This window comes from Nymphaea colorata, chromosome 4 (genome assembly GCF_008831285.2).
Source record: "Nymphaea colorata isolate Beijing-Zhang1983 chromosome 4, ASM883128v2, whole genome shotgun sequence".
NCBI classification, from domain to species: Eukaryota; Viridiplantae; Streptophyta; class Magnoliopsida; order Nymphaeales; family Nymphaeaceae; genus Nymphaea; species Nymphaea colorata.
In genome coordinates this window covers 15,032,075-15,056,754 of record NC_045141.1, presented here as the reverse complement: position 1 = coordinate 15,056,754, position 24,680 = coordinate 15,032,075, and the positions used below count along the sequence as shown (strand labels likewise).

The 24,680-nt window shown below is 38.9% G+C and overlaps 3 protein-coding genes across 4 annotated transcripts; 1 reads left to right on the top strand and 2 right to left on the bottom strand.

Moving 5' to 3' along the window:
• The first annotated feature begins 5,093 nt into the window (after positions 1-5,093).
• On the top strand, positions 5,094-7,616 carry LOC116252385 (pentatricopeptide repeat-containing protein At5g27110-like). The gene has a single exon (XM_031626599.2). It carries the CDS (start codon positions 5,224-5,226, stop codon positions 7,525-7,527), a length of 2,304 nt encoding a protein of 767 aa, XP_031482459.1. The 5' UTR covers positions 5,094-5,223; the 3' UTR covers positions 7,528-7,616.
• Positions 7,617-9,150: 1,534 nt separating this feature from the next.
• On the bottom strand, positions 9,151-14,569 carry LOC116252949 (ras-related protein RHN1-like). Of its 2 annotated transcripts, none has more exons than XM_031627598.2 (8): positions 14,351-14,569; positions 14,109-14,171; positions 13,062-13,139; positions 12,812-12,979; positions 11,464-11,512; positions 10,429-10,502; positions 9,646-9,739; positions 9,151-9,492 (listed from the first exon to the last, which is right to left on the bottom strand). In XM_031627598.2, the coding sequence occupies exons 3-8, from the start codon at positions 13,122-13,124 to the stop codon at positions 9,392-9,394; spliced, it is 549 nt and encodes a 182-aa protein (XP_031483458.1). In that variant the 5' UTR covers positions 13,125-13,139; positions 14,109-14,171; positions 14,351-14,569; the 3' UTR covers positions 9,151-9,391. The 2 variants fall into 2 exon arrangements, with proteins under 2 accessions (XP_031483458.1, XP_031483457.1); XM_031627597.2 differs by having other exon boundaries at positions 14,113-14,171; positions 14,351-14,562.
• Positions 14,570-19,210: 4,641 nt separating this feature from the next.
• Positions 19,211-24,680, bottom strand: LOC116252134 (protein ALTERED PHOSPHATE STARVATION RESPONSE 1-like). The gene is made up of 4 exons (XM_031626214.2): positions 23,533-24,680; positions 22,196-22,371; positions 21,287-21,510; positions 19,211-20,087 (listed from the first exon to the last, which is right to left on the bottom strand). Exons 1-4 carry the CDS (start codon positions 24,536-24,538, stop codon positions 19,298-19,300), a joined length of 2,196 nt encoding a protein of 731 aa, XP_031482074.1. The 5' UTR covers positions 24,539-24,680; the 3' UTR covers positions 19,211-19,297.

Sequence of the window (24,680 nt, the reverse complement as noted above, 5' to 3'; positions counted from 1 at the left end):
GGGTGGAAGGAAGGTCCCCTCGTTCTTGTTTATGTAGGGTTTAAATGCACAGCAGGAGAGGGAAATCTCACATAATTTTTATTTCCATATATACCCCTGGTTCTTCTGTACCAGTGGTATATTTGTCCCCTCTGTGTTTTATATACTAAATTATAGAAATGTGGGCAAAATGGTCAGAATGTTGAATCTATTCCATGGCAAATCAGGTCAATTCACAATGATGCGAGATATTACTCATTTTCCTAATTTTAATTTTTTCGAATTTTCTTAATTTTTTAAGTTTTTTAAAGTTTTTTTTTTTAATATGCACAATGATTTCGTTTGTCAATTCGCAATTGGTTCATCTGAATGACTAATTTGCCGATTCACCATATTTGGTAGTCTTGGCAATTCCGATCACTTTCCGGCTATGGTGACGCTGGTTCGTAGTAATTCCGGCAGTGTTTTTGTTTTAACCAAATTTGATGAAATCAATCAAGCGCTCAAACTTGATTGTAGTAATCAAACTCAAAATTTTGGCCCAAATCAGTTTGAATTGAAATTCTCATAAGTACTATTCCTTTGATCCATTGATCATCTAATCTCCGATGCAGGCCAATTCTCGTATATTTGTGAACACTACTTTTATACAAACAATGTTTTAGATCAAGCTATTTTTGTAAAAATATTAATCTTTTCTACCATCTAAGAGTAGTTTATTTTTTATTATCAAAATAATATTATTGAAGTAAAAAAAGAAATGACTAATGTTTCTCTTCAAATCATATATATAAATAATTAATTTTATATAAGTAGATAGATAGTGGTGGGATTTGAGAGGGAAAGCGAGGAGGTTTTAGTAAATGAGGAGGGAGATCGTGTGCAGGAAAGAGAGTTATATGGATCACGAGAATGATGAGGAGATGAATAAATGGAAGGGAATTGAGTGAGATGGCTGAGGGCCCGCCCGTTTGTTTATTAAAGAGACTCACGTGAAATGAATTCTTCAAGAGGATTCCCCTGCGATTCGTTCCTTGACGATATTCTTCTAACACCAACCAATTATGTGGGGGCATGTTGCCCCACCAAAAGCTCTTATTTATTGTCCCGCAACCAAAAAAAAAAAATTTCTAGCTCTGCGATGGATTCTTCACTTGCTCCCCTTTCAACTCCGTAGCCATCCCCAATTTGCTCTCGGCTCCCGACCCTCCATTCACATTGGCCATATTCAGAGGCAGAGCCAATGGGAGGCCCGCAATGGCCCTGCCCCCCTCCCTTCAATTTTGTTTTTTAATTTGTATGTAAATTTTAGAAAATTTCACTTGTATTATATAAAAATTTTAAAAAATAATATTTAAGTTCTTGCCAAAGTTTTGAAACTATAATTCGACCCACCTCATAAAAAAATTTTGGCTCTGCCCCTAGCGATCTTGGTATTAGCTCGTATTTGATACATACGGCTGATCGTATTGGTCGATACGATGCATGTCAGGTTCGGGCTGCGCTACAAGGCTCCGGTGTTGTGAAAATCGGCCTGAATCGGTCTATTCAAATTGAATTGGTGGCAAATTGGTTTGAAATTTATCCCAAGGGACCAAGTGTTGAAGCCTTACTCTTTCTAACTTAAGAATGTGCTTACCTACGTAAGTGGATGGGACTCTTGTGGGAGAAACATATTTTTGTCACTTTTTACTGATCAAGAACAATTAGAAATCTACTTAACAGTACGACAAAAGTCTGGATTCGTTCTCATGAAAACTTATATGTTTGTATGCACAATGAATGCTACAAGAAACCTTGAAACTTTCTTGGGGGTTCAGTTCTCATCTTTTCATTAGAATCACAAAAAATAAAGCTCACAACTTGGCATTCAATGGTCTAAATATGCCCCAAATGGCATAGCATAGTTGGTTGGACTAATGACATAGTAAATGACCGGTCATCAATCAATCCCATTTTTGTGGGCACTACTCTTCTAAACTACAGAATGGAAGTGCAACACTCAGTTGACTTGTATTATGTTCTCTACTCGAGTCTCAAAGCAGTTGTGAACCCTAAGAGCAAGAAAAAAAGGGGGAAAGGCTTTGGCCTCATTGGGTATCTCCCCCTCCCCCCACAAATATCACATTTACTGAGTTGCTTCTTTTCAAACAATGCAAACCCTCTTTCCTTTTTCCTAATTTGGGTCACAAGGAAACTGCATCTAGGAGGCTCACTCGGTAGTGTAAAACCCTAAGGCTTTGATGGGTAGCCGCCCCCATGGCCTATGCTTGTTTAGGTATGGGTGAACACGAGCCGAGTCCTGCCCGAATTCAGTCAGCTCGAGCTCAGCTCGAGTCGGCAGTTACGTGTTGAGCTCGACTCGATTAGGGCTCGACAAAGTTGTTTGAATGGAATTGATATGCATCATCACATGTTGAGCTCGAGCTCAGCTCGATTAAGGCTCGACAAACTCGTTTGAATAGAATTGATATTCATGGTTGCGTGTTGAGCTCGAGCTCAACTCAATTAAGGCTCGACAAACTCATAAACTTGTTTCAATATATCGACTTGATTAAGGCTCAATAAAGTCGATTAAGGCTCAAGCTCGACTCGACAGTTACGTGTTGAGCTCGAACTCTACTCGATTATTTGAACGAGTCGACTCGTGAACTCAAACTCGACTCGTTAAGCAAATGACTCGACTCGAACTCATTCATGAGCTGAGCTTTAACTAGTCGAGCTCGAGTGGTTCGACTCGTTATTCACCGCTATGCTTAGGCTTATGTAGATGATTGCTTCTTATAGCAGCCACAAGCTCAACCTGCTGCGACCAAAACCCTCCAGGTAACTAGAACGCAAGTTAGAATTAGGAATCTCCCTTGGAATCCAAAACTAGTTAGTTGCATGTTCAAATTCTTCAACTCTAGTTATGAGCAGATCTTAGTCCAATATATTAGCTTGTGTGCTCAAATTGTACACTCTTCTTTCGTCCTAGTAAGGATGGAAAAGGCCCCAATATGGTCTCAAGGTTTTGTTTTTTAGGAATGCATTGGTTTCAGCTCAATCTGATTTCCCATGTATTTAGCTTGTTAGATTTCACATCCTAAAGCCACCTTGAAGCTGAACTAATTTGTTCAAAGGTTTTCAACTTTCTTGGTTATGATTTGCTTCCACATTGCACCAAGAGATATCATAGTGACATCGATTAGATCACTTGTTTGAGGAAGGAGCATGGCAGCGGAGCCTAAAAATACGGAGGAAACTTGAAGATGTGGGTGAAATTGCCTTTGTTTCTTGGGTTGATCTCTTTCTAACCAGTATTTTGTTGATATAACTTTCCTCGTATCTTGTGTGGAAACCTGAATTATATTGTTCTACTTGGTAAAAGTTTTTTTTTTTTGAAAAAAAAACGTCTCTTACCTAGTTACTTGCTTGGCTTCTTAGACGCAAGCTCAATTTTGGCTGAAAGGATCCGGCAATTTCAGATTAATTTTCGAAGAGAAGGCATCTTACCTTCATGAATCATGAAGGCTTTAGCATCTTATCAAAAAGTTGTCTTTGATCAACGTGATTTGCACCTATATATGCATAAAAAAGAGAGAAAATTTGAAATCAAACAGCCGAACGTGGCTTGATGGTCCTTTCTTTCTAATCAATTTTGTATCACTAGAAGCTGTTGTGAAAGATGGATTCTACTCCTAAAACACCATGCTAGGCAATTAGCTAAGATAAAAGGCAGCATGAAGGGCATGGTATTATACTAATGGCTTTCTGTCTTATTTCTTCTGTTTACAATTTTGGAAAACTAATTGGATGTGGTAGGGGAATGAGGGGGCCTTGGGGCTTCGCTTCGAGCGGTGGGATTGACCCTCTCGCTCAAGACCCCGAAGGCAGGGAGAATGGGGGCACCCTCCCGCTCACCCAAAATTGGATGTGGTAAAGTTGAACATGCTTTTCATTGAAACTTCCGAGATGCAGAGTAATTATGACGACAACATCAAAACCCAATACCTATCAATTATGTAAAATAAAAAGGCTTTTGGAGTGTTTGGTACATCAAACCTGCTTTGACAACAACAGTTACAAAATCATTTAAAAAAAATAATAATAATAAAACTTAGTTTCCACAAAGTCAAGTTTCCACGAAACTGGCATTGTTTTTTGGTTGGGGGAAAAGAGTGTTAAATCCGCCCCCAATTGTATCTTTCTAAAAGTTTCCTTTTCTTACTTTAATGAAGGCATTTCAATCATTACATACTTTTGTGGCATGCACAAAGATATTATATGCACCTAACCAGGTTCACGAGGATAAACTGACAAATTTTAAAATCTTTTGACAACAAAAAGAAAAGTTGTCTAAATCTTAAAAATAAAAACAACAAATATGAAAATAAAAATCTGGTGACTAAAAACTGCAAGAAAACATGAAAAAATAAAAGGAGGAGAAAATAGGAAAAAAAACGGTTCGCTTTTTTATGTTGAAAAAAAAATCGCTAGTCAGTTTTTAACGTTTTAAACACGATTTTTTAATAATAGGCAATGGTCTAAAGCCAACACACCCACAAAAGGAGTAACAACATTTGAGGTGTCGTGCTTTTGTCTCATGGATACATTCATTTTAGATTGCAGCAATTATCAAATTAATCTGCTTCTACTGTCTGCAATTAGTTGTAAGATTGATTTTTTCATTAAAATGCACTTTAAGATTGTCCACTAGCTCTGAGCAAATTTTATGTTTCACAATTTCTTGCAGCCTGGTGCTCAGGGAAGCCAAACGCTTTCTACAAACCAGAATTCAAATTCATTTTCTGTTTCCATTTATTTCTTTAGGTAATGGATAGATGACAAACATCGTTCTGCGCACCTAAATGAGTTGAGGGCATCCGCCAATATTCATCCAATGATGTTGTTCATAAGAGTTTCAAAGCCCAACTCATTTTCTTGTTCAATCGTTTTTGGTCTTACTAATAAAGAAGGTGGGAGGAATACTAGTGGAACTGGAACATCAGATTTTGTTACCAAGATCTTACGTTGGTCTCCAACTTATTGATAAGATTGCAACTTAAAATTTTGAATCGTCTTCCCTTAGCTACAGTGCATTTTGAAGACATCAAGCACTACTTTAAGTGTTAGCCAAGGAGGTTTAAGACTAGGTGGTTCTATTTGCCAGGGGCACAGATCTAGTCTTTTATTGTTCTCCAAAAAGATTGTAAACGTTGTAACTGCAACTCGGAACAGCAGCCAACTTTGGTGCGAGCGAGGATGGTGATAGCAGTCGGATGCCTAAGCTCCTTCTCTGTTCCATCCATCCGCAGCCGATGGGTGGAACAGCAGAAGGAGAAAAATGAGAAAGGTTTCAGAAGCGAGGTACAGTCCATCGCCCGCCTGCTGCAGAAGTCCGCTAGCTCGCTTTCCATCGATTCCGGACGGCAGATTCATGGCAGAGTTTTCAGACTCGGCCTCTCCGATGACTCCTTCCTCTCCAGCCAACTCCTCCACATGTACGCGTGTTGCGGAGAGATGCGTGACGCTGAGTTCATCTTCGGCGGCGAACCCCAGCCTAATCTTTTCTTCTGGAACGTGATGGTTCGTGGGTACTGCGACGGCGGCCGCTATGGCGACGTAGTGCAGCTCTGTGAAGAAATGCTCGTCGTTGGCCAGACACCCAATAATTTCACGTACCCATTTGTTCTGAAGGCGTGTACTGCTCTTGGCTGCGTCGGTTTTGGTAGAGGGATTCATGGGTTGGTTCTGAAAAGTGGGTTTGCGTCGGACGTGTTTGTCTCGAGCTCTTTGCTGGGTATGTATGGGAAATTCGGGCGGCTGGGCGACGCGAGGAAATTGTTCGATCGAATGCCTGAGAGAAATATCGTGACCTGGAACTCGATGGTTGCTGGCTATGGTCAAGATGGTGATTGGAATGAAGCGTTGTGTTTAATTATGCGGATGGAGGATGACGGTGAAGTTCCGTCTGTGACTACGTGGAATTCTCTGATTGCTGGTTCGGTTCGCAATGGTAATGGAGTTATGGCGTTCGAGTTTCTAAGATTGATGCAGCGCACATCAATGAGGCCTAGTCTGGCCACGATCAATAGTCTTGGTCCGGTGATTATGTCGTCTTCGATGGTGGTTCACGGGAAGGAGATCCATGCTTTTGTAATCCGAATGGGGATGGATTCAGACCCGACAATTTGCTCTGTGCTTGTTGCCATGTACGCAGAGAACAAGCATATGGAATATGCGTCTAGGATTTTTGAAAGAAGCCATGTTAGAGGTCCTGAGCTATGGGATAAAATGGTAGCTGGTTACGTTGATACGGGCCAAAGGCTTGATGCGTTTGGCATCTTCAGGAGGATGCTGCAGGAAGGAAAAAAACCAAACAAAATTTCTATTACTTTGCTTCTTCCTTACTGCAGCCACAGAGCAGGGAGAGAGATCCATGCCTATGCATATAGGTTTGGATTGGAGATGGATGTTTCAATTAATAATGCTCTTATAGCCACCTACTCAAAAAGAGGAGATTTCGGAATGTCAAATAGAGTGTTTGCCCAGATGCATGAGAAGGATGTTGTTTCATGGAACACGATGGTATCGAGCAGTGTACGCGGTAGAGATTTTGATCAAGCTCTGAAGCTTTTCCACTGCATGCACTCCGAGCGGATTTGGCCGGACGAGTACACGTCTAGCTCTGTCCTTCACATTTGTGGACAATTTGCAGCACTTCAACAAGGGGCTGCAATTCATGGATCCATTGTCAGAAGAGGATTCTGTGAAGACCATATTGTTGGAAATGCTCTCATTGACATGTATGCAAAATGTGGATGCCTAGACGATGCGCGGCGGCTCTTTGATGGAATGCCGGTGAAGGATCATGTGACATGGAACACACTAATTTCGTCTTACAGTGTTAGCAGCCAGCCAGAGAGCGCAATATTGCTCTTTGAACAGATGCTGAACGACGGATGGAAACCAAACAGAGTCACCTTCGTTGCAGTTTTATCTGCATGTAGTCGTGCTGGTTTAGTGGAGAGGAGTCTTTTCTACTTCAACACCATGACCAGCGTTTACGGCATTCGTCCAGATAGAGAGCACTATGGCTGCATGGTCGATGCTTTAGGCCGTGCAGGTTGGCTTGATCAGGCATTTCAGCTGGTCAAAAGCATGCCAATGGAACCTGACGACTGTATTTGGGGCGCATTGCTTGGTGCTTGTAGAATTCACAGGAATCTTGAACTGGCAGAAGTTGCAGCTAAACATCTAGTGGAGCTGTGGCCCGAGAATTCTGGGTACCATGTGCTCCTGTCTAACATATATGCAGAGGCAGGTCGATGGCATGATGCTGCTCAAATTCGATCTTCCATGAAAGAAAACCAAGTGAAGAAGTTCCCTGGTTGCAGTTGGATAGAACTTGGTGAAACGGTTCATACCTTCTTTACATCCGATAAATCACACAAACAGAGTGAAGAAATTTACACTGCACTTGAGCAATTGACTGGACAACTAAAAGCAGTAAGTTGTATGCCCATCATGATCCCCGAAATACAGGAAGTTGCCTTCCTGACATAGTGGACGCTAAAAATAAGCATCACAGTGTAACAATTTCAAGAGAATTGTGAGATACCACCAACATTCATCTTTTCGTAATTTTGTTAGTTCTTTGTAAAGGATTTGATTTTTTTTTTTTTTAGACTGTTAGTGTTACCAAGACAACGATCGAGAACACAATCATATCACTGAAAGGATTACCAACAGCATTCATCTTGGCCACCATATCTTTCGGAGGTCAGACACCAACAGAGCGCGTGTTACACGGCTCTTTTTGCAGCCTTCAATTTGGGCGCCTGGTCTAAAAGATTAACTGAAAGAAATGATCCATCCAACAATGAAATCAAAACTCAAATTTCATTTCACACTATTGCTAAAGAACTATTTGTCTAACGGCAGTTCTTGGGTACCCAAGAACAGGGCCTGTTCAACCCACTAGACATCGTGCTTGTAGGTAATTTTCTTTTTTCAGGTCTGCCTTATAATTTTGGAAAAAGAGTACCATCAATTGCAATTTCTTTAATAAAGGCCACAATTTTCATAAAGACTGTCAAATAATTGTCTAGACTCGGTAGTACACTTTCTTCAACCTGAAGCGGAAAAAAGTTGGCTAAAATAATAATAATAATGTAATTTGGTGATGGAAGATAATGTTGAGAAAAAATTTAACCAGTAGTTTTGATTTCTCAAGTTAAAGACTTTCACGTTAGGCCGACGGTTTTTATACAAAGTAAACTTTTACTAAGAAAATCACACAAAAAAATTTGAAATTATAGGCAAAAGATATGGTTGAAAAATAGAATTTTTCTTAATATTTTTCTAAAGTTGTCTGACATGAACACTATCAAACCATTAGGGGATTAGGAGCCTTTTGGCCGTGGGAACAGTAAAAACTGTTTAAAATTTTGCCTCGAAGATTGGATCACATTCTAAAAACATTATGTTACAGTGTTTTTATAAATATATCTCAATTTAAAAACATTATGTTACAGTGGTTTATAAATATATCTCAATCTTTGAAGCAAATTCATGAAAGAAAGAGTTTGTTCAGTTTGTTACTCTCAGGTGGACCCTTAAGGTCCATTCGTAGAGAGCAAGTGGTAAAAAGAACTGTGAAGGATGTTGAAGTCGAAACCCTGAATCAAATCTCACACCTGAGACTTTGCATTCAGACTCGCCCTGTGATAGAGTTCAGTAAGGTCTTGTGTCTAAGCTGGATAAAATAAATATTGAGCATTTCTTAACCATATTTTCAGTATTCCGCAGACATTAACTTTCAGATATGACAAAGCTAATAATGAACACACGCTGTTTATAGTTCTTAACTTATTACTTTCATATAAAATTCCACCCCCTTCAAGTACGAGAACTGTTCTCTCTCTCTCTCTCTCTCTCTCTCTCTCTCTCTCTCTCTCTCGTTGCCTGAATTGGAACTGGATTATCTCCATTTGTTCAATAATACAAAAAATTGGAAATGGAATTCAGTTTCATACTTATGAACCCAAACAAAGATTGAAATATTTTAGAAGCTTTGTTTCAGGGACATATGAAGAGGAGAAACTTCTCCTTCAATCCAAGTCCCCCAAAATGTCACTGTCTCAAGTCGAAAACTAGCAAAGAAAGTGATCAGCTTTTCAATCAATATAAGCCTATTTGAAAATAAATAGCATATGATATGAATGAAGGACAAGCAGATATGTACAAGATATCAAAGTGACCGCCCATCAAGGAGCCAAATGCATCCCATGACCCATCCATCACAAAGGACTACCGGCCAACAATGCCCACAGACCTGGCCCCGAATGAGGAATAATTGTGGAAGCTATGCCACTTTCATGTGTCATTCGACAGAAGGATGCCAAAAAGTTACATGAAAGTCGATAAATCATGCAGAGCAGCAGAACAGTCGTCTCCTCCCTTCTTGTGGTTGATTGTGCAACTTCATTCCACCAGGTTTCACAGGAGAAGCCTTCGCCAGGCGCTTTGCTGTGAACAAGCATGGTGCAAGCAATGGCGTCAACATGATCCATCAAAGCAACGCTAGTCCTACCCAGCCCGAATCCAGTACAAATAAAAACGATAGATGACTGGCACGAAGCAAGATTTTGAAACAAAGAAAAAAGGGATGGTGACATTTACCAATCTCATAAAATAGCTCATTTACGTTCTGTGCAGTCTTTGCAGAAGTTTCAATGAAAAACATTCCATTTTCTTGCGCATATGCTTCACCATCCTGCAACGGTTGACAAGGCACCGCTACGTAAGACTGATAACACGCACTAAATCAAGGACCTATCCGTTTAAAGTACCAAAATATTATTAAGGAGAAGAAGAGACCAATGGCATCAGCATTAGCTGTCAATATCCTCACAGGCATGCGTTATGATTGGATATTTGGCATATGCTCACAAAATCATAAAAAGCAGGTGCAGCACAATGTGCTCATGTTGACACTGATAACTCGTGATGCTATTGCGACAAATTCATGTAATTCATGCATTTTACGTTTGTACGTAAGAGACCTTCTGAGTTCTGTTCATTTCATTGAATTTCCACCAAGTGTTTGCATGTCTTAAAGCTTGGCTCTAACAAGAAGAAAACTATTTCAAAGAACCGTAGGTGAACAGAATGCCGGCTGGTAAAGTGATAATGTCACACAGGTCAAGGGGCATGAGATTTTTCCTCAGCCATACGCCCGTCCACCACAGCATTCAATTAAAGTCATACTATATGCATTTTTTCCATTCACATCGACTATTTTCTATGCATATGTTTTTCTGAGGAAAGAGAAAACAGAAATTCAATGACCCTGTAATTGAAAAAAAGTAAAGAACTGGCAATCAGAACTGAACTTTGCTATCACAGGCATAGTTGGTAATAAGTAAAGTGGCATTTTGTTTGGTCTATAGTTGGTATACTTACCTCACTAGGCACCTTTCTTTTGGTTTCCAGGTCTGCTTTATTTGCCACTAACATCATAACCAGATTGGGGTTACCTACAAATTTACAAACCATGGGGGTAAATTTCTAAGACACAAGCCTGCACCCACTATGCCTCATTAGAAGAAAAGACAAGCCTGCACCCACTATGCATTTGCAACACATGATACTAATGATACGCTTCAGCCACTAAAATCAGTTACTCTACTGAAACAGGGATGACCACTGATTTATAATAGATTAACAATTAAACAACCAACTTCTGAAAGCCTAAGCAAATGTGCAGTTTCATGATGAAGCAAGAACCAACCACAACCAAAGCATTTCATGTAGATACAATGTGGAAAAGGCAACCAGCTCCAAATTGTTAGGATTCATACATTGTGCTCAAATATGGGAACATTTTGTTACGAAAATCCCTCTTGACCTCTTCATTGTGCCAGAATACATGGCCATGCCTGATGGACTATGAAAAGGAGATAAAAAAGAGCACAAAAAAGGAGAAAGTATGAAATTTTCCTTGAAAACCAACAAACTTCAGTATGATTTTTTTTTTCCTTCAAGACCAACAAACTTCAGCTATTTGCACTGCACGAAGACTCTTGCCCGTGATGATTTACAAATAGACACTGCTTCATTGCAATGATCATGAAAAGAAATGCACTTAAAACGGTCCCATTTACAAGAAAATGAGATTTTTGTTTGGTAAATTTCAAATTTTGGCATACTAGCTTGATTATTAAGTCAACTTTGTGTTTGATATTCAGTTACTTATTTCAAAAAGATTTCACAGTCTCAAAGATTCAGATGGCTGTATACCAACTGCCAATACCATGAAATGCCATCAATTATTTAAATGAAGCAACTCGTCTTCTGACAGTGGTAGGACTGTAAACCAACTGCCATCATAAACATATATATATATATATATTATGATGATAGCAGATGGCCACATAGATTAACCTAAAAAGTAAATGTAAGTGGATTCTTTTTGAAAAATGAAGATTGCATGCATACCTTGTCTCTGCAATTCTTGAACCCATTTTTTAGCACGAACAAATGAGTCCTTCAAGAATAAAAAGTTGAAGTCAAACCTTTCCCTAATATTATTTGTTTTGAACGTGAAGCAGCCACGAAAAGAAGAAATAAGATGATCCAAAGCCAATAGAATGACAGATCGAAAAGTATAAGTATAACCAGTATAATACAGAAAAATTATGCATAGTTTTACATGGTAAAATGACCTTACGCCACATTCATAAATTTTCTAACCAAAAGATGCATTCCAGTTTCTAATATACTAACTCATTTAAAAATGGATGCATATTGAACAATGAGCTCAGAGAAATCAGCATGATTTGTGACTATCTAAGAACATATTAGTGGCAGCACTAAAAGCCTTCCCTGACTGCTGATGCAGGGAGATCGTGCAAGAGTTATGATAAGGTAACTGGGTCAACCACAATAAGGATATATTACAGTAGTAGGTGGATGCAAGGGCATAGTTACTGTTAGTTCTTGTTTTCGTGAGAAATCAGCATGATTTATGACTATCTAGGAGCATCGTTAATGGCAGAACTAAAAGCCTTCCTAGACAAAGTATTACAGTAGTAGGTGGATACAAGGGGCAGACCAGACATATCGTATCTAGGTGAGTAGTTACTGTTATTCTTGTTTTTGTTGCTGTTGACATTATTGCTATTGTTGTTTCCTTGCTTTCATGTTTTGTCATGGCTTTGTCAGATTGATCCTAGTCATATAATTCCTCATTCCACCTTAACTTCACTCAAGAAAGTGAAAATAGTTTACCTTCATTCATGTACTTCTACCCATCCATTTTTTTCTAGCCACACATGAATTTATTTGTAGACAGCCTATATTTAATCATGCATACACAAAAACACCTAGCCAATGTTGTGAATAATGAACCTGTTGAAAAGGATATGTGTTTCTTCAAATATCACTAGAATAAGATTATCGTGCTCAAAAATATACTACATGCACAAATGCGACCATTATGAATTTTCCATTGACCTAACTGATTCAACAAAGCAAACAAATAAACATCCTTCTGCGTTGACCACAGAGATACATAACAATTTGATGTTTTCATCTCAACTCAAGACTAAGTTTCTTTCTTATTAACTGCATAACTTTCAAATTTTCATTCACTTTGAAAAACAAATGACTTAAACAAGAGCATGTTTGATAGCTCCTGATTCTAAATTTCTAATAGAACTTCACACTTAGCAAAATGTCTGATATAAATGACTTTGTAATTGGAAAGGTAAATTGGCATAAACATGTAATCCATGAGAAGTTCAAACCACCCAAGCGCATGCATGAATTATCAGTATGAACTTACCACGCTTGTAATATCATAGACAACAACAGCTGCAGCTGCACCTCGATAATACATCGGTGCTAAGCTATGGTATCTTTCTTGACCAGCTGTATCCCATATATCAAACTTGACAGTGGCTTCATTTAGAGAGAGTATTTGAGAGAAGAAAGCTGCTCCAATTGTTGATTCCTGAATGTTACTTTAAATCAATTGTCATTTATCTTATGAAATATTTGCAACCTTAGAGCAACCTGGCATTATTAATTAGTACCTGATAATCAAAAAACTGCCCCTTGACAAATCTAAGCACCAAACTTGTTTTCCCAGTTCCCATGTCACCTAGAAGGACCTGAAAGACATTAAAAATAACTCCTGTTTAACCCTTGTTTCTGAATGCATCAACCCATCAACTTGGTGATTACTAAACCGCCTTCCAAAATATCAAGAGAACAATGGATAGCCGGAACATGGGAATAGAAAAAGAGCAATGTTTACACCATAGCGAGTCAGCAACAGATCAGAAAAGACATAATTTTACAACAGGAGGAGAAAATCACAAGAAATCTGAAGGTTGACAATCCTTTTACAATAAACAATGGTTCTTAATTGTATTCACAGCCACAGACATCAACCAAGCATAATTTCCGGAAAAACTTGGTAGAGTTTTACATGTAGAATGAAAGATGGACGGTGATACATCGGATCATCAACCACAACAACTTGAAAACTAAAAAACAAGTAAACATACCACGTTTCGATCATCTTTTTTTTGTCATTTAAGGTAACAGTAACGTGATATGAATAACTGGTGGCAGAACTGCTTATTCCATTTTCTGAACAGCGGCTGAGAATAAGGAGCACATCCATCATGTTCTCCAATCCTCTTATAAAACGGAAAGGATAACATGCATGATAAACAATTCATTGATCCATATGGAGTCACACGGTTTCTGAAAATTATGGGATCTCAAAAGACTCAAGACACCACCACAAGATAGTCTCTACTCATTTAGTCTCCCCACATGATCTCCGTATGTTCCTTTTTTTTTTTTTTGTAAGGTAGCTCTCACAGTAGCTGGAAGAGAAAACATAATTCAATATACAATCACCCTTTAAACAAGAGCGAAGTCGTCTCGTGCATTAGATAAATTAGAACGTTATGAATTGAACGCATATTGCTATATCCCAGATTATCCCACTTTTCTAAGCATTAGGCGGCCGAATTTTGCAAGTAAATATGAACGGGGAAATAGAGAGACAGAGAGCTTGAAACCGAAGCCTGATCACGATGATAAAAAGCCGTCAAGAACAAACTTACTCACCAGCTTGGCCTGAATATTCTTGTTGCTGCTTCTCGCCATCACAAAATTTATGTGCCTCCCTAAAAAAAGAAAAAGAAACAAGTTCAGGGTAGAAAGAAAGGAGCGTCCGATGTTACTCTGCTCCGCGCCAAACAATGATAAAGGAGCATCCATGGCGACCAGCCATGATTCAGCTATACCATGATTATGAGTACCAAAGGTGGGAGGAAACAAAAACAAAGATAAAGAGAAGGAAAACCTTAGTGCAGCACTGCGCTAAATCAACCCAATCCAAAAATAAATCTTTCCGGCTCTGTGACAGAATTTCGCTAGCCAGGAGAGAGAGAGACAGAGAGAGAGAGACACAGAGAGATGGGCTTGTGGGGAACAATCAAAACACATAGAAGAATAGGGAGAACGTTAGGTTTGAAATCTGGGGAGTTCTGACCAGCAGGTGGCCCTCCTCCCCTCTTTATAAAAGAAAAGGCAGAGGCCCCGTGGAATGGAAGCAACCGAAAGCAAGCAAGAAGGACTCACTGTAATTCTGATTATTTTACTTTTTCTTGCTCCATTTACTGGCATTTCCCTTAATTGGTTCTGGATATTCCAACTTCCAATAGTCAAACACCTTGTTCCCTCAGAGGAGGAAATTTTCCCTGAGAAATGTTCGGTTTCTCCCCAACTGCAACTTGGCATCCGAGAAAATGAAGTCTCAAACTCGTGCCATTGATCATCGGAGGAAGAAGAAACGACATAGTCGGCCATCAAATCAGGCGCCGATTTGTAGGCTGTTCAAGCATATCGTTTCCGGGAAATATTTATTTTTTGAGTGCAGACTGCCTCCGTATGACCGTGATTGAATTTGAGATAACCTAAAGAATAAGAAAACATTAGCTCTAATTTTTACTTTTTCCAAATTTATTCTCCACCGCTACCTTCTTGTAACACTTTTCAAATCCTTCAGATTAGGTGTAACTGACTTCAAACCTTTGCGTGTGAGACCTATTAAAAAAAATTATAAAATAATATTTTCTTAAATTATAGGTAAGATTAAACTAGAATATGAAATTTTTCTCTTTTCTCAAAAATGGCATGCAAAAATGTGGGCTGCCAGTTGTTTAATTGCATTTTTTTTTATTGAAGAGCACTGTTTGAAGAGTTTTTATTCTTTATATATAAATAAATAAATATTTAAAGGTATTTGTATAAAAATACAGAATATTTTTGAAGTTGGTGTGAACCTGCGGGGGAGCCAAAGGGGTTCACATGGGCTTTGGCCCATCTCAAAAAAATTTAATATATATATATATATATATATATATAAATTTTAGAAATATGTATTTGTCTTTTATAAAAATTTTAAAAAATAATATTTTAACTTCTGTTAAAAATTAGAAACTTTAATTTGACCCTCCTTGCCTGCAGAAACCCGCCACTGCAAGTATATGCATATTTTTATGAATAATTTTAGAGTATGACGTATAGGTTGTTTATGCATAATTTTAGAGTATGATGTATAAGGTTGTCGACTTCTCTAAAGAGGCTGAGTTGTATTCATATGATTGGAGAAAAATTATACGCATCATCATGTGTAATTTGAAGCGTATAACATGAATTGAATTTTATATATTTGAGACTTCAAATTTTTCAATGCATGGCTGAAAAGTTAAAATGAATTGTTCAAAGCATTATGTGGTATTTCTAAAAGCATCGTAAATATCAGTAATGTCTTTTTAACTCTTTTTTATTGATAAATTTTTGAATTTTACCTGTTTAGCAACATCCAGCACCTAGCAAGTTTTATTTCATATATTGCTTCTTGAGAACACAATATATGACTAATAGAAATCTAAATGTTTTTATTTTCTAAATTTGAAACATTTAAATAATTTTTGAAATTTTTAAAAATAAGGCAATACGAGCCAATGCATAACGAGACAGCAATGATACGATAATTACAACATCGAATTGGCACTGATTGCTGATATAAAAATCAAGCTAAAGAAGCAAATCCTTCATATTCTTTGAAACATAGTAGGCTCATAAAATCGCATTCACACATCAAATTTATACGACCCTTTTATAGCACATAAACTTTTTAATTTCAACGTCATCTGTAATTAGTGAAACTGGCAACCTCTTATATGAAATTGGAAACTGCTGGTGCCTTGTGTCAAATGCTCACTAATAGCTATAACTAGGAATAGAACTAAGATATTTTGGCTGAATGGTGCTCAAGTCACAAGTTTGAGATGTGGGCTAAGTCATCACAATATCATTTTCCATTTTGTTCAATGAAACTTTTGATGGGCTGGTGTGGGCGGCTCACCGCCCACGTCCTGTATCTCCGCCATTGGTTATAAAGGGTTTTAAATCTATTCAATGAAACTTTTGATGGGCTGGTATGGGCGGCTCACCGCCCACATCCTGTATCTCCGACATAGGTTATAAGGGGTTTTAAATCTGCCAAATGCTAAATGTTGTAATATGCTAAAAAATACCGCCCACACTAACCCCATGTATCTTTGCCACTGGTTATAAATATGTCAAATTCTAGATGTTTCAAGGTACTAAAAAATTAAAAATATGTTGCTGAAAAACAATTGTTTTAAGAGTACTAGTGATATTTTATGACACAACAATATTTCATGGTATTTTTAAGAATTAATTTTTAATTTTTAGTCATCTAGCAACATTTAGAACTTGACAGCTTTATGTTATAGGGAATATGTTATTTAGGTTGTGGACATTTGAAAAGGACAAAATTAACTGTTCCATTCTTGTCCGTGTTTGACATCATTAAGAATGGGGGAACAAATATGACGGGGCCAACTAAGATGTGAATACTTTTGATCTCTAACATTGTCCATTTAAGCAAAGAGGCGTTCACCTTTCTTGATAAAAAGTGAAGGACATCAATGTCAGCTTGTTTTTTAATATTATGAAGGTGAGCGCTTAATTGATAGGTGAATAAAAATTGGGAGTAATGTCTTATGTTTATTATGACCATAAGATTGTCGCACTGATGAAAATTTTCTAAAATTATAGAAAGCACCAAGATCACTACTTTGACTGAGTGGAAGTTGCTCGAAGGCGGAAACCCTCCTCCTTTCCTCTTGATCTTGGATCCTAAACTTCTTCGAGACATGAATAGATTCATGGTATACTCATCAAATAGAGTGTGTTTCACTGAATTTTCTAAAATTATAGAAAGCACCAAGATCACTACTTTGATTGAGTGGAAGTTGCTCGAAGGCGGAAACCCTCCTCCTTTCCTCCTGATCTTGGATCCTAAACTTCTTCGAGACATGAATAGATTCATGGTATACTCATCAAATAGAGTGTGTTTCACAGAATTTTCTAAAATTATAGAAAGCACCAAGATCACTACTTTGACTGAGTGGAAGTTGCTCGAAGGCGGAAACCCTTCTCCTTTCTTCCTGTTCTTGGAGTCTAAATTGCTTCGGGACATGGATAGATTCATGGTATACTCGTCAAATAGAGTGTGTTTCATTGAATTTTCTAGAATTATAGAAAGCACCAAAATCACTACTTTGACTGAGTGGAAGTTGCTCGAAGGCGGAAACCCTTCTCCTTTTTTCCTGTTCTCGGAGTGTAAGCTGCTTCGAGACATGGATAGATTCATGGTATACTCATCAAATAGAGTGTTGCACTGTCACCATTTGCAATTCAGAGAAGTAGTATGTTTTGTCCTTCGCACAAGATGCTTGTGATGGTTTACAATCACATCCCAATTCCCAGTTCATGCGCCTTTGCTCGCATAAATAATTATAGTTCCATTTAACTAGATAGTATATACTTAAATAATCTAATTTACTTATATGAAATGAGACAACTAAATTCTCAACATCTTTTTTTATTAAAACCAAGCATGTGTAAATAAGTTGCATGGTTGGAGATAGCATATTAGTTTGGAAATTTTCCATTTTCGTATCTACTTTTTCCTATAATTCCAAAAAAAAAAAATGACAACCTTTTGCACATTTTTTAATAAGATCCACACTATTTATAAAAATTGGGAATAAGAGCATGAGGTGATTTTTAAACCCGAAAAACTTTAAAAAGAAAATTAGCTATAACAGTAAGAATGAAATTTAGTGATAGATAGTTTTAAATTCAAAATCCGACTATAGCCACAATCTGACTTTTAAATTTACATCCATCAAAATATTTGTATATTGGATATTCATTAAAACTAAATCTCAATCCAAATCAAAATCTAATTGGATGTTTATTTAAAATCAAATTCAATCCAAAATGTATCCGATGTCATTTCTTACATGCGTATCAGTCTGATTTTAAATCAGTTATCTTTTTTTTTTTTCATATTGACTTATTCATTTTAATTCCGTTGCCGATGGAATTCATCCCTCCATAACGATCTGTCTCGTTTTGGACATAAAATTTATCCATGTTATTAAGAGAGCATATGTGCATAGAGCAGTGATAATATCGGTTCAAGCAGACATAGAAGCACCAAGGTCAAGTCGCGCGAGGCCTGAAAATTGACAAAGCTCCAAAATAAAACGAGTCTTGAACAAAGCTCCAAAATAAAACGAGTCTTGAACAGTCGTAAGATGCTGAGAATCGTAATATGTAGCCTCAGTTCTTCACGCCCCCGGTTTGTCGTCCTTTGCTTTTTCTTGAAATGACATTATTGTTCTTACAGTTTTATCAGTAAAAGTTACAGATCTTTTTCTTTTTCTTGGTCCAGAATTTGTTTCCTTACCGCCGCAAAGGGTAGATCTAATGTATTGATGACTGAACTTCTAGAAGTCGTAGTTTTGCATTAATGCTCACACGCAAGACTGCCATGAGTTCAGTTACAGCTAACAGAACAAATCAAACAAATTCTCTATATATATATATATATATATATGAAAGGTTCTCTTACTAGCATAGACAATTTAACAGAAAAGGACAAGTGACTGAATCTTCCTGGGGATTGACGAGATTTCAATTCCCTTACGTTGGAGGTGTTCAAGAGTTCAATATTAAGGTGATGCATTGCTTGATCGAAATTGGTAAGCTTCGGCCTAACCCCATAAGATTTCTCAGAGACGAAGGAAAGCAAAACGTTCCAGAAAAACCGCTCAGCTGTAAAACCACCAAAATAATATACAACCAAACAAATAGAAAGCTAGCATGAGTCATTTACAGTTTTACACAACAAATTAGTACAACATCATGCAGTTTTCTCTGGGTGCTGGGGCGACGTGATCAGGGGAAGCAGTTTCTTGTATGATTCAGAGCAGAAGGTGGAAAATTCAGCTATTGCATTGAAGAGGGTAGGCAAGCCTGTCTTCAGACTGGCCAACGACTTTTCCCTTGTCTGCTTGCTGAGGTTCTGGTATGTTTCAAGCTCTTCATCCCACTTCCGCTTGCTAAGTTCAACTTGGCATTCTTTCTCAGATAGAACAGGATCCTTCTCGTTGCAGCCCTCAAGGATTTCGGGCCCTCTTTTATGCTTGTATTTCTCCAGCCAATCCTGGAAACTGCGCAGCTTCTTGTCGTACTCTCTCTTTGCATCCTCGCACTTGTGCTTCTGGTTTAGCTCCTCCTCTTGCTGCCCCGAAATAGCTTTTACAACAGCAGAGAAACTTATTATTGCATTCTTCGTCACCTCATGAGACAAATGCTCAAGTTCATCATTCCAATTTTTAAGAAGGTCCTTAATAGGAGGATCAACAACCCTCGTTGGCGAGGAAACTTTCTCCTTCAAGCTACTTTCTATGGGAATTAAGCTAAGCCGAACCCACCTGTTCAATGTTTGGATAAATTCCTTCTGATGCTGCAGTAACTTCTCGAATTTAATGCTCCACTCATTGGTGATATTGCACAGTTGTTCTGTGCGTTTATGGTGTGCTTCGGTTGTCTCTGTGCAAAGATTAGAGATATCAAGGAGTTTGAGGTCGTCAACAATCATCTTCTGATTCATATGACTGGCATGCATCTTTTCCCACATACCAGCCAACCTGATGCACGAGAAAACGTTATGAACCACAGCACTGAGAAGCTTCTAAATTCAGCCTACCTATGTGCAATATAGGCACAATCATCTAGCACAGTAGCACTATTTCCAGCATTGTATTAACTAGAAGGCCAAAGGCCGTGTCAAAGGTTCCAGATAGAGAATTTTGAACCAACCCATCCAAAAATTCAACAGCATTCAGTAATCTTGAAGCAAAATTTAGATAAAATTTTAATTTAAACCATTACAGCATTACTTGTTGAATCTGCTTATGATGTTAAATATTGTGATTTGGAGAAAAGTGTTGGTTTTATATCCCTAAAATCAAGAACATTGATGGTAGTCGTACATGTCAAAGAACAAAGATGGTTTCACATCCTTGAAACGGGAGAGATAAAAAAGCAACAGTAATAGATAACTAGCAGAGATGGCCACCAAAAGGAAGATAAGAATGAGACGTTTGTCTATGATTTTACTACATGCAAGTTAGTACTATTAATTTTTCATAACTTCCACATAAGGCACTTGTGCCTGACAGCAGCCATCAACCAGCTGACCAGTGTCCTCAAACACAAAAAATTTCTGGTACAAGAGCAGATACAGGATAAAATAAATGACGGTAACATTCTTTTTAGGATATTGAAGATTACTGGATCAGGTTAGCATAGGACGAACATCTCAAGGCATGATTCAAGGAGGGGATCTCAATGAATGCTATTGGGAAATCAACTACAAAATCAGCAACATCACTTATTTGTGAGAAAATAATGATCTTCAAATGCAACAGATGGGGCAGTACATCTACCCAAATATCCAGATAATAGTCAAAGGATGGACATGCTTTTCTCCATGGTGATTGAATGAGTTCCAATTCATATTTATTTATTGATTCATGTAATTTATCTCAGAAATATGTTTCTTTTCATTATCGTTATGATCTATGACAGTTTTAGGGTCTTCCTTATTTTTTTCTTGGGTCCTGAAAACTAATCAACTAGCCCTTCCAGAGGTCCAGCGTCTTGACTGCTTGAGTTAACAAGTAGGCAATAAACTAAGGAGCTTTAGAATAAAGATGAAGGAAAAGAAAAGTACAAGAAGAAATACCATTAAATCCAAAGACAGTAAAAACAAAAACAGCAAAATACATGCTAATAGCACCACGCAGAATTTCTATCTGTCGTTTCTTGATAGTTTCCAACTTACCCGTTAACAAGCTCCACAAGCTTTGGATGCAGTTGGTCATCTCGCAAAGTATAAATCTCTGAGACTGTGGAATCCATGGATTGCATGTCAACAATGTATCTTGTATGCAAATGACTTACAGCAGCTTTAGTTCTTTCAAGTGCATCTGAACTAACACCACGTTTCTTTTGCTTATTTAGCAGAGCCATTTTCCTTTGGTATTCAAATTTCATAGTCTCGCCAATCTGAAACATCATAATTTAAATAACACAGATTAAGAATAAGTCAACAACTGCATATGACTAAGCAGCCTTCAGAATTCAAGCACAGGAAGGCCAGTGGAAAGAGCTCCATCAATTAGACTACCAATATTATCATAAAAAATATCCAGTTCAAAACCTACTGAACAACACAATGATGAGCACATAAGACCAATTATTTGACCCATCTTTCTAACTGACCCATCAGTTTAACCTGACTGAACCATGTAAAAAATGCATAAACATGAACCTGTGACCAGACATTGATTTGGTCCACCATGACAAGTCCAGATCAAGACACACAAACCAAACTTTTACTTGATCCATCATAACAAAGCCTCACTTGATAATACTCAAACTTATTTCTCAAAATACTGTCAAAGAGTTGATTGAGAGAAACATACATTTACCTGAAAAATAAGAAAATGTTTAGAATCTGAATGACATTTTGAAAATCTCATTGAGAATTCAATCATCTAGGGCATTCCTTGGGCATTCAAATTTTTTCCTGAAATCATAGCATAATTGGTGAAGAACTTCTTTTGAAATAACTAAAAGGTTTAAGTTCTAACAATTAAAAACACACACTCGTACATGGAATCAGCATTTCAAAGAGTGAGCATGGAAACACACCATGCTAATCAAAACACTAAGGAGATCAAGTGTTCACCTTTACTTCATCATAAAGTTTCTTTTCCCAAGCAAGCAACTGATCAAGTATAGTTGCAAGGGTTTCAGTCTCCTTTGCATCAACCGCACCCTTTCTGTCATCAGGGCTGGGCACTTCCTTAAGTGACTGATTCCACGTGATAAGGCGCATCACTTGTGCAGAATGATCAATATCTCCTGTTTAAAGCACAGCAATGTAAAAGAAGTAAAAAACGCATTACAAGGTTTCAATTGAACCACCTGGACACATTGAGACAACATGTAGTATCTTTGTCAATACTTTCTTAATCATCCCCTCTTTTAATGAACCAGAACATAAGATTACTACCTGACATGGTCATATTTATTAGAAGCTTAGAATCATGAAAAGGTTCAGATATTCGCTAAGGAAAATTAGATTATCAATAGTTCAGGTCGCCCTCATCCTAGACACATGAGGCAATATGACAGGATAATGCTTCAGCTACAACATGCACAATGTGCTTTAATCAGTAGTTTTTCATGATTTTAGGCACATTGTTTCTGCAGATAAAGAACAAAAGGCATAGCCGACTATGAAAACAAGAAGGTAATGACAAAACTTATGTGCCACAATTTCCATACATCACAGCAGTCACAGTACTTAGCACTGAGATAGGTGAGCATTGGCTAGACTTAGTGTTACAGCCCTGACCGGTCCTAACACTTAGCAAGCCTACTTAAACCTAAAAAGGTCTTGGATGCCAGGTTTTTAATTTGCTAACCTATTAAAGTATCTAATAAGCCTACAAACAGTCTGGTAGTAATCACAGCACCGATACCTTTTGATTGCTCCCCCAGTTCTCCGCTATAACTTCCAGTTGTTCGTAAGTTGTGATATAGCAGACAGTCAGACACTGACCATGTGCCCATGGCCATAAGCCATCCCTATGGGCAAAGGAACTAGAGCACTAAAGACCCATAACAAGTATATCTACTTTCTGACAACCATATCAGCTCTCATCATCTGCCAATTCGGACTGTTCAAGATTTGGTATCACCAACTATATATGAAGTTAACCAGAGTGATCTCTATTAGCCACACCGCACCATGTTATTTGAGATGAATCTAACGAATTCCCTCATCAAAGCAAATTTAAAATAATGCAGAACATGGCATTGTGTTGGAAATCACAGGAGCCAGACAATAAATCAGGTTGGAAAAACAAGCTAAGTATCCTACATAAACACTCAACTCAAAAAATATCTGAAAGAAAAAGGGGATAAAGATATGCGAGTAACTGTTACTGGAAGTACCAATTAGAAATCAAAGTCGATTTTAAATATGAACTATGATAAGAAGGGTGGTGCGAAAATCACCATTATCGTCCGCGAAGTTGGAATGGTAATGCAATCGATGGGCCTCGAGCATTTTGGTAACTGCTTGCCCGCTCTCTGAAGCCTTGAGAAACTGCTCATCCAGCTTGTGCAATATTTGCATCAGGTCGCCGCTCCCGCCTCTGGTCCTTTTGGCCTCCGACCCTTCAACTGCCACCTGCGAACTCTCCTTAGGCTTCTTTGCAGCTTTAGGAGGAAGTGGGGTGACTGCTTCGGAAGTCTCCTCCTCCTCCTCCGGCGACTCCCCGGAAATGCTCTCCGGCTTCTGTGATGGCTTCTGTTCGTCGTTCTCCTCGTGCTTCGTAGGCAGAGGTGGCGGCGTGGGTGAAGGCGAAGGCGAAGGCGAAGGCGGAGGAGCTGGTTTTTTCTTCCCTGGCTCCGGTGTGCGAGGAGGGGGCTCGCTTATGGATATTTCAGGCATAGAATCCGTGAAGGTGAAGAAGAAATCTTGCCATCCGCCACCCTGATCCTGCCAATTGCTGCTCTCAGCGGGTGCAAGTGGTGGTGGGGCAGAGTCCCTGGAGACCGCGGAGGGAGCGCCAGGCGGTGCGCGGCTGCCGGAGGTAGTCTTCAGTCCATCGCCCTCCTCAGCGTCGTCCTTCTCTTCTTGGATGGTGCCGTCAGAATGGACAGGGTGCTTGGGGAGGCCTATGTTTGGCATGCTGGTTGCCTTCTGAAGCCGCAGGGCCGATGGAGGCAGCGGAGGAGGCGGTAACGGGGTACCGGGGAACTCATCCGGGGGTGGGGGCGGGGGCGGCGGGAGATGGTCGGCGGGGGCAGAGGTGGCGAGCGGCTGGCGGACCTCGAGGACCTCTCCCTGGCCGTAGTCATTGAGAGCGGCACCGACGTTCTTGAGAGCCATGGCGTACAGGGAGTGGGCGACCGCCAGGGCATTGCGCTGGGCAACTGCATCCCGCATGAACTGCCGCCGTTCCTTGCACCTCGCCACCGCCTCCTCCTGCTCAACCCTCGACTGCGTGCACCCCATGAACTCAGCTAAACCGAGCTATCTCTTCCTCTCCCTGCGTGTGGAACGGAGCAGAGGTCCGAGCGATGGTGCTCGGGACTCGCGAGAGAGAGATGGGGAAGGTGTCAGAGTGCTGTCTTCACACATGGGCAGCAGTGCAGTG